The sequence below is a fragment of the Dreissena polymorpha genome, chromosome 11, assembly GCF_020536995.1.
Source record: "Dreissena polymorpha isolate Duluth1 chromosome 11, UMN_Dpol_1.0, whole genome shotgun sequence".
In the NCBI taxonomy this organism is placed as follows: domain Eukaryota; kingdom Metazoa; phylum Mollusca; class Bivalvia; order Myida; family Dreissenidae; genus Dreissena; species Dreissena polymorpha.
In genome coordinates, this window is record NC_068365.1 from 69,104,501 (window position 1) to 69,115,129 (window position 10,629).

Below are 10,629 nucleotides of genomic sequence, written 5' to 3' on the forward strand. Positions count from 1 at the left end.
TTCTCAGAAATGGAGTCACACAAATAATTTAATTGTCGTTCAGACAATGGATAAATATATGGTTTCATACAGGCAATTTATCAGTTCACTGAAAATGGTTGTCTTTAACTTAGACAATATCCATAGGAAAGGCTATACGTACAGAGCCGTACGGCAAACCTATTGTCTACCCGTACGGGGCCGTGCGGCTAGCCTCTTGTCTAGCCGTACGACTAGCCACTGTAAAATGTATAGTTATTTCATTTTCATTTTACAAATGTCTCTAAAAATATATTTAAATTTTCTCTATCATGGAAGTGTCATTTATTCATACAACACATGACAAATTATAACAACAATATATGTTAAAATTATCTGACCCTTGTCAGACGTTTTATTATGAAACTAATAAATGATATGCATGATTGTCAGATTGTGAAATGCTCAATTCAAGTATTATATAAGAGATAAATGGTGACGGACCCATGACAAACAAATAATTGGAGATAGTAGTAACAATCCATCATAAGTTGCAGTACGAACTAAATGATTATCATGAAAATAAAAACTGATTTAACAAGCAAATTCGTTGAATTGATATCCCCCGCCATTATACTTCTGGATACAAGTTATGGCTCTGGACACACAAAAAAAAGCATTTTTTTCAAATACAAAGGGTCATAACTCCGCTATTAATCAAGGATGTACAATGCCATTTGGCGTGCATCATCCTCTTATCCATATATATATACTCGTACCAAGTTTCAATGAAATCTGCTAAAGCACTTCCAAGATATGGTTCTGGACACAAAAGTGCCGGACGGACAGACGGAAAGACGGACAATGCCAAATTAATATCCCTCCGCTGTTGGCGGGGGATCACAAAAATTAAGCAAAATTAATTACATACACAACAAGATGCGTTTGTGAAACCCAATGTCCCCGTATATAACGTTTGACCTTGAAGGATGACCTTGACCCTTCACCACTCAAAATGTGCAGCTCCATGAGATACACATGCATGTCAAATATAAAATTGCTAGCTTCAATATTGCAGAAGTAACATAACATGAGCAATTTTGACCCATATATTTGACCTTGAAGGATGACCTTGACCTTTCACCACTCAAAATGTGCAGCTCTATGAGATACATATGCATGCCAAATATCAAGTTGCTATCTTCAATAGTGCAAACGTATTCATAAAATAAGCGATTTGGGCCACATATATTTAACCTCTGACCTTGAAGGATGACTTTGACCTTTCAACACTCAAAATTTGCAGCTCCATGAGATACACATGCATGCCAAATTTCAAGTTGCTATCTTCAATATTGCAAAAGTATTAATAAAATAAGCGATTTGGGCCACATATATTTGACCTCTGACCTTGAAGGATGACCTTGACCTTTCACCACTCAAAATGTGCAGCTCAATGAGATACACATGCTTGGCAAATATCAAGTTGCTATCTTCAATATTGCAAAAGAATTCATAAAATGAGCGATTTTGGCCACATATATTTGACCTCTGACCTTGAAGGATGACCTTGACCTTTCACCAATAATAATGTGCAGCTTCAGGAGATGCATTTGCATGCCAAATATCAAGTTGCTACTTTCAATATTGCAAAATGTTAAAGTTGGCATAAACAGACCAACCAACCAATCAACAGACCGACAGAGCAAAAACAACATGTCCCCCACTACTATAGTGGGGGACATAAAAATAGACTGATCCTACAAGCAAACCCCATATTTACACAGAACAATGTCTGAATTGACATAAATTTGGACAAAAAACATGCATTTTCCTGGATTTGAAGCACAGACCTTTTGATTGCAAACAACAGTCTTACTTACTAAGACATTTCTGAAAATTACACGTTGCCAGCAAAGTACATTTTTAAATCAGATATGCAATGTCATGTCCTTACCAAATTGTACTAGAGCTGTTTTCACTTCGAGTTTGCAAACAGCCTTAAAATATAAACTAAACACTAGAAAAGAATCTTTAACAAGGGCTGTTTGTAAAACAAGCATGCCCCCCATATGGGCTGTCCGTTGTAGTGGCAGCCATTGTGTGAATACGTTTTTTGTCACTGTGACCTTGACCTTTGACCTAGTGACCTGAAAATCAATAGGGGTCATCTGTGAGTCACGATCAATGTACCTATGAAGTGTCATGATCCTAGGCAAAAGCGTTCTTGAGTTATCATCCGAAAATCATTTTACTATTTCGGGTCACCGTGACCTTGACCTTGTGACCTCAAAATCAATAAGGGTCATCTGTGAGTCATGATCAATCTACCTGTGAAGTTTCATGATCCTAGGCATATGCGTTCTTGAGTTATCATCTGAAAACCATTTTACTATTTCGGGTCACCGTGACCTTGACCTTTGACCTAGTGACCTAAAAATCAATAGGGGTCATCTGCAAGTCATGATCAATCTAGCCATGAAGTTTCATGATCCTAGGCGTATGAATTTTTGAGTTATCATCCGGAAACCATTTTACTATTTTGGGTCACCGTGACCTTGACCTTTGACCTCAAAATCAATAGGGGTCATCTGCGAGTCATGATCAATCTACCCATGAAGTTTCATGATCCTAGGCGTATGCGTTCTTGAGTTATCATTCAAAAACCATTTTACTATTTTGGGTCACCGTGACCTTGACCTTTGACCTAGTGACCTCAAAATCTATAGGGGTCATCTGCGAGTCATGATCAATGTACCTATGGAGTTTTATGATCCTAGGCCCAAGCGTTCTTGAGTTATCGTCTGACAACCACCTGGTGGACGGACCGACAAACTGACATACCGACAGACCGACCGACATGAGCAAAGCAATATACCCCCTCTTCTTCGAAGGGGGGCATAATGAGATAAAAGTGCACTTACAAAATCAAAGTCTTTCATTTTGAAAACCAATAGACAGAATTATAACATATAAAAAGTATACAATCTTCAGTACACTGATCAACAAATTAAAACATTTTAAATCATACAATTTGCATAAAATTCAAAGCTTGATATCTCAAAAACTTATCCACAATATTGAAAGATATTAAGAATCTTACAATCTGCATCATAACTAAAGCTCAATATCTTATAAAACTGATTGACGAAACTGCAACATTTTACAAATTATTTAATCTACAAAAAATGAAAAACTTCATATTTCAAAATTCAACCGACAGCATTGACACATATTTAGAATCATACAAAGTTCAAGCTTCAAATGTCAACTTGAAATGAGTCCAAAGTACACGGACTTTAGTGAAACACTGGTAAGGGACTAAAAAGGCAGTTAACAACAAGAGCTGTGTTCGTAAAACACAATCCCCCTTACTGCGCCGCTTTGAAGCCATATATTCGACCTATGACATTGAATTATGACCTTGACCTTTCACCACTCAAAATGTGCAGCTCCATGAGATACACATGCTTGCCAAATATGAAGTTGCTATCTTCAATATTGCAAAAGTATTCATAAAATGAGAGATTTTGGCCACATATATTTGACCTCTGACCTTGACCTTTCAGAAAATTAAAATGTGCAGCTCTATGAGATACATATGCATGCCAAATATCAAGTTGCTATCTTCAATATTGCAAAAGTTATTGCAAATGTTAAAGTTGGCGTAAACAGATCAACCAACCAACCAACAGACAGGACAAAAACAATATGTCCCCCACTACTATAGTGAGGGACATAAAAATAGACTGAACCTTCAAGCAAACCCCAAATTTACATAGAACAATGTCTGAATCGCCATAAATTTGGACAAAAAACATGCATTACCCTGTATTTGAAGCACAGACCTTTTGATTGCAAACAACAGTCTTACTAAGACATTTCAGAAAATTACACGTTGCCAGCAAAGTACATTTTAAAATCAGATATGCAATGTCATGTCCTTACCAAATTGTAATAGAACTGTTTTCACTTCGAGTTTGCAAACAGCCTTAAAATATAAACTAAACACTAGAAAAGAATCTTTCAGGAGATAAAAGTGCACTTACAAAATCAAAGTCTTTCATTTTGAAAACCAATAGACAGAATTAAAACATAAAAATTATGCAATCTTCATTACACTGATCAACACCATTAAAACATTTTAAAATCATACAATTTGCATAAAACTCAAAGCTTGATATCTCAAAAACTTATCCACAATATTGAAAGATATTAAGAATCTTACAATCTGCATCATATTTAAAGCTCAATATCTTATAAAACTGATTGACGAAACTGCAACATTTTACAAATTATTTAATCTACAAAAAATGTAAAACTTCATATTTCAAAATTCAACTGACAGCATTGACACATATTTAGAATCATACAAAGTTAAAGCTTCAAATGTCAACGTGAAAAACACATCCAAGATATCATTTAAACTAATATACTGACAAAGTTTCAAGAAGATTCATAAGTCCATATAAGGAAAAATGCCCCGCCCACTGGTGGCCATGTTTTTCTTAGCAACTGGAACCAATTTCAAACTTGTCCAAATATCATTGGGACAAATCTTCTGACAAAGTGTCATGATGATCGTACAATAAATATGGCTTCTAGAGTTTTAACAGGGTTTTACTTTAGCCATATAAGGAAAAATGCCACGCCCCCTTAGTGGCCATGTTTTTCCACCAACTAGAACCATTTTTGAACTCATCCAAGATATCATTAGGACAAATCATCTGACCAAGTTTCATAATAATCGGAAAATAAATGTGCCCTACAGAGTGTTTACAATGTTTTAGTAAAGCATGATACATAACCATATTAGGAAAAATGCCCCGCCCCCTGGTGGCCATGTTTTTTAAGCAAACGAAACTATTTTTGAACTAATCCAAGATATCATTAGGACAAATCTTCTGACCAAGTTTCATGAAGATAAGAAAATAAATGTGGCCTATAGAGTGTTAACAAAGTTTTACTATAGCCATATAAGGTAAAATGCCCCACCCCCTGGCGGACATGTTTTTCAACCAACCAGCATCATTTTTTAACTTGTCTACGATATTTTTTGGTATGAATATTCTGACCAAGTTTCATGAAGATCGGAAAATAAATGTGGCCTAAAGAGTGTTAACAAGATTTTACTATAGCCATATATAGCCATATAAGGAAAAATGCCCCGCCCTTTGGCAGCCATGTTTTTCAAGCAAACGTAACCATTTTCAGCTCGTCTAAGATATCATTGAGACCAAACTTCGGACCAAATTTCATGAAGAATGGACAATAAATGTGGCCTCTAGAGTGTTAGCAATGTTTAACTAAAGACATAAGGAAAACTCCCCGCCCCTTGGCGGCCATGTTTTTTCACTGATCTGGACCATTTTCAAACTCGTCCAAAATATAAATAAAACCAATGTTTTGACCAAGTTTCATGATGATTAGGCAAACATTTTGACTTCTAAAGTGTTCACAAGGTTTCTCTATAGCCATATAAGGAAAACTGCCCCGCCCCTGGCGGCCATGTTTTTCAACGGACCGGAACCAATTTTTAACTAAACCAAAATATCATTTAGACAAACATTTTGACAAAGTTACATGAAGATTGGACTTCTACAGTGTTCACAAGTTTTTTTGTTGTTTTTTTGACCTAGTGACCTAATTTTTGACCCAGCATGACCCAGTTTCGAACTCAGTCGAGGTATCAATGTGACAAATGTTCTGCAAAATTTCATGAAGATCAGACAATAAATGTGGCATCTAGAGTGTTCACAAGGCAAAATGTTGACGACATACAACGCACAACGGACAAAAGGCAATCACAAAAGCTCACCATGAGCATGTTGCACTCAGGTGAGCTCAAAAGTTATGGCCAATTTTAAAGTTTTCAGACGGACGGACAGAAGCAATATATTTAACATTTAACCTTGAAGGATTACCTTGACCTTCACTTTTTCACCACTCAATATGTGCAGCTTCACAAGATGCACATGCATGCCAACTGGAGCTTTGTCACAGACGTGACATATACCCCCCACATAACGCATTGACACAGACTATTTTGTATGCTGTCTTCACAAAACAAGATAATACAATTTATGGCGATTTTTTAAGAATCATTATGCCATTATCATTTATAGCCATTTTGACCTTTGAACTCTTGAATTGTTTCACATGACAAGCCTTCCAATGACTTTGAACAAAATTGATGTACAGAGTTATTTTAAAATCTTACAATGAATGACATATTTATGGCCCAGACAAGATAATTTATTGCCATTTTTGACCTTTGAACTAAAACTACAACTTTGAGTTTGAAGATATCGACGTAATTCTTTCGCGCGACACACTGTCAAATGATGGTGAACAAAAGAGCCAACGATTTTAAAATCGCACAATAAACAACATAGTTATTGCCCAGACAAGCTCAATTATGGCCATTTTTTACCTTTAAACTCAAATTGTGCCCTTGTTCTTGGAAATATCGACGTAATTCTTTCGCCCGACACACTGTTCAATGATGGTGAACAAATGTGCCAAATGATTTTAAAATCTCACAATAAAAAACAAAGCTATGGCCCGGACAAGCATTTGACCTTTGAACTCCCAAGTGTGACCTTGACCTTTGAGATATTGACGTAATTTCTTTTAACGCGACACACCGTTCCATGATGGTGAACAAATGTACCGAGTCATTTAAAAATGTAACGATAAATAATATAGCTATGGTCCGTACAAACTTACAGTTTAAAACATACTAAGTGACCCCATGACCTAGTTTTTGACCTGGCATGACCCATACTCAAACTTGATCTAGACATTATCTACATACAACTACTGACCAAGTTTGGTGAATATCGGATGAAATATCGGGACAGACCGACAAACGTGACTCCTATATAGCCCCCATTACCAATTGTAATAGGGGTATAAATATCAAGTTGCTATGTTCAATATTGAAAAAGTTATGGCCATATAAGTTTTCGGCCAGATGGACAGACTGACTGACTGACGGACAGTTCAACTGCTATATGCCACCCTACCAGGGGCATAAACATATTCCACAGTTCAACAATTCTTTTTCCATTTTTGTTTTTCCATAATAATGTTATGGACCCTTGCCCTTATCTGGGCCACTGTTCTTCCGGTAAGTATTTTTAGGGACCCCATTATTTTTGAGCCAGATGGCATTTTTTTTTCTCTTAATTCATCTCTAAAAAAGTTCATGAAACATATGTTCTCTTCGCTGGCCCACTTTCGTTTCATTCCTTTTCTTGTCCCTGTCCCTAAAACAAGAATAGATATAAAAAATAAAATAGCAATGAGTATCATGTCAGTGTTTTTTTCAGTTTTGGGGAAAAGGGGTCGGGTCCCCTGAGAGGGGGGATAATTCACGTGTAAAAGGGGAAATTTCAATGCTAAGCAAGTAACATACAAAATCAAGTTGTAACACCATAATTCACCATACACAGAGAGAAAAACATTATTCCAACTTTTTTTGTCATCAACATGTTATGTTATGTTCAAAGATCAACATTTTTGGCTTTTCTGTGAATTATTTAAACGAGGTATTGATTAAAATTGAACTACACTTCCAAGAGGGGAAATTTTCAAATATTTTGGGAAAAATATACACTCTAAGCAGCAAACTCATTTGTTCAGTGACTGTAAGCCCTTTATTTTGTTGACTTTCTACTGAATTGATCCTTGCACACAAAGTATCAACATAAGTCAGTGTTCTGCCGTGGATGCGCCCTTGTGTTATTGTCGCAAAAAACAAATATTTGTCCCCACCCGTTTTCTGTATATGGGTCCGCGGGCGCACATGAATTAGAAATAAAAACTAATCGATTCAATTTGTAAGTCGGTAAAGTAATCGAGTGAATGTGTAACCAGAACAAACTATTTCATTGGACATGACGTCATTTCGCAGCCAATGGGTAATTTATTTAATATTAACACTCTATTTCATTGGTAAGTTGAGATTATAACAACCAATCAGATATCAAGGAAATTTCCGAACCTATCAAAATGGCTTAAAGTGACAGGCCAAAGAAAACAAAATCCATTTTTTTTTTTCCTCCGGCAAGTAAAATTAGAAAATATGACAATAATATTAACAACCCAACAGAGTCTTCCCAAGTCCCAACATCGTTTAGCAATTACGAAAAAAGTCTGCCCCTAAACGTACATTCCAAGAAAATTGGCTTGGTCACTGTTTGACAACAACAAAATGACATGCAGATTGTGCATAAAGCAAAAAAGAAAACGCCTTTACTATCGGTATTTCTAATTATCGAACAAGTACTTTGACATGCGGAGTCCAATGACCATAAATTTTTTCAAAGTTTTGTAAATATGTTGACAACTGTTTGACAGTGTTAAAAAGTTTTTTGAATGTTCCAGTTTTAATAACAATGTTACAACCTGACTGTAAGAAGTTTAAGCACGTTTAAAAGTTCAAGTTAAAGGTTATTAGTTTCCACACATTTAATTCTGCTACAAAAATATTTCTGTGTCCCCATATTTTTTCTTTTTGTCCCCACTTTTGTAATCCTAAAGGGTCCCCAACAGTAAAATTTCACAGCAGAACACTGCAAGTGATACAATGATTGAATATTGTAGAGCAAGGTTTTCCTGATAAAAATGCACAAAACCTGAACATGTAGGAGGTAAAATGAACTAACTGAAACTGTTTTAACACCAGTTTAAAACAATTTTTCACACATATAAGAACTGACAGTTTGCAGAACTATCATTTCTTGGAAGAACAAGTACTAAACATTAACTTTCATAGCAAACTGCCTACTTTGTACTTTACAAGGACTTTTACAAGCACATTGTTGTAACCCTGTAGATCACAGAGGAGGTCGTCTAGAGCATCACACTTGACTTGGACTACTCATTTACTTTAATACAGTCATGACATAAGACTCTGTCACATAATGATAGAAAATGCAGAGAAACCCGTCTTCAAATTTAGTTCATACCTTGAGGATTTGGCTGCCTCATTTCATCATGGGTCAGACTGGCTGGCCCTTCACTGGCAGCAGTTGACATGGACTCTGAAAGAACCAAAGTGAAACCTGTAGATTGCATATGATCAGCACAGTCAACACTGGCATGTTGTATCATGAGAGGCTCTGACTCCTGTACAGATTCTAGACTGTGGGTGTCTTCAACAGTTGCCTCAATGACTGTAAACATATAATGTCAACAGTGGGGTCTTGTATGTCTATTATCCATTGGTGGATCTTGCTGAAATCTATAGAAAACATGCATGCCCCCCATATGGGCTGTCCGTTGTAGTGGCAGCCATTGTGTGAATACGTTTTTGTCACTGTGACCTTGACCTTTGACCTAGTGACCTGATAATCAATAGGGGTCATCTGCAAGTCACGATCAATGTACCTATGAAGTGTCATGATCCTAGGCAAAAGCGTTCTTGAGTTATCATCGGAAAATCATTTTACTATTTCGGGTCACCGTGACCTTGACCTTTTGACCTCAAAATCAATAGGGGTCATCTGCAAGTCATGATCAATGTACCTATGATGTTTCATGATCCTAGGCCCAAGCGTTCTTGAGTAATCGTATGACAACCACCTGGTGGACAGACGGACCGATCGACATGAGCAAAGCAATATACCCCCTCTTCTTCGAAGGGTGGCATAAATATATATTGGCTTGGACAACAGAAAATTGTACTAGAACATATAGTCTACAGTTGGGTCATGTCTTTATCATCAATAGATGGGCCTTTATTATATGACAACAGAAATACCATGGGTCAGACTGGCTGGCTCTTCACTTGGCTCCCTCCTATCATGGGTCAGACTGGCTGGCTCTTCACTTGGCTCCCTCCTATCATGGGTCAGACTGCCTGGCTCTTCACTGTCAGCAGTTGACATGGACTCTGAAAGAACCAAAGTGAAACCTGTAGATTGCATATGATCAGCACAGTCAACACTGGCATGTTGTATCATGAGAGGCTCCGACTCCTGTATAGATTCTAGACTGTGGGTGTCTTCAACAGTTGCCTCACTGCCTGTAAACATATAATGTCAACAGTGGGGTCTTGTATGTCTATTATCCATTGGTGGGTCTTGCTGAAATCTATAGAAAACATGCATGCCCCCCCATATGAGCTGTCCGTTGTAGTGGCAGCCGTTGTGTGAATACGTTTTTTGTCACTGTGACCTTTGACCTTTGACCTAGTGACCTGAAAATCAATAGGGGTCATCTGCGAGTTACGATCGATGTACTTATGAAGTGTCATGATCCTAGGCAAAAGCGTTCTTGAGTTATCATCCGAAAATCATTTTACTATTTCGGGTCACCGTGACCTTGATCTTTTGACCTTGTGACCCTCAAAATCAATAGGGGTCATCTGCGAGTCATGATCAATCTACCTATGAAGTGTCATGATCTAGGCATATGCTTTCTTGAGTTATCATCCGAAAACCATTTTACTATTTCGGGTCAACCGTGACCTTGACCTTTGACCTAGTGACATCAAAATCAATAGGGGTCATCTGCGAGTAATGATCAATCTACCCATGAAGTTTATGATCCTAGCCGTATGCGTTCTTGAGTTATCATCCGGAAAACCATTTTACTATTTCGGGTCACCGTGACCTTGACCTTTGACCTCAAAATCTATAGGGGTCATCTGCGAGTAATGAT

General features: G+C 37.2%; 1 protein-coding gene across 1 annotated transcript; it reads right to left on the reverse strand.

Moving 5' to 3' along the window:
* Positions 1 to 344: 344 nt before the first annotated feature.
* On the reverse strand, positions 345 to 10,019 carry LOC127851690 (uncharacterized). The gene is made up of 3 exons (XM_052385540.1): positions 9,728 to 10,019; positions 8,934 to 9,008; positions 345 to 7,229 (listed from the first exon to the last, which is right to left on the reverse strand). Exons 1-3 carry the CDS (start codon positions 9,999 to 10,001, stop codon positions 7,012 to 7,014), a joined length of 567 nt encoding a protein of 188 aa, XP_052241500.1. The 5' UTR covers positions 10,002 to 10,019; the 3' UTR covers positions 345 to 7,011.
* Between the last annotated feature and the right edge of the window lie 610 nt (positions 10,020 to 10,629).

What these genes read in the sequence shown, in the direction of transcription:
- LOC127851690 (XM_052385540.1), bottom strand. Translation starts at nt 10,001, where the DNA reads ATGTTTACAGGCAGTGAGGCAACTGTTGAAGACACCCACAGTCTAGAA. An exon ending in GCCAGCCAGTCTGACCCATG is followed by an intron (nt 9,009 to 9,727) that starts GTATTTCTGTTG and finishes TGGTTCTTTCAG; the next exon opens with AGTCCATGTCAACTGCTGCC. An exon ending in GAGGCAGCCAAATCCTCAAG is followed by an intron (nt 7,230 to 8,933) that starts GTATGAACTAAA and finishes TTCTTGTTTTAG; the next exon opens with GGACAGGGACAAGAAAAGGA.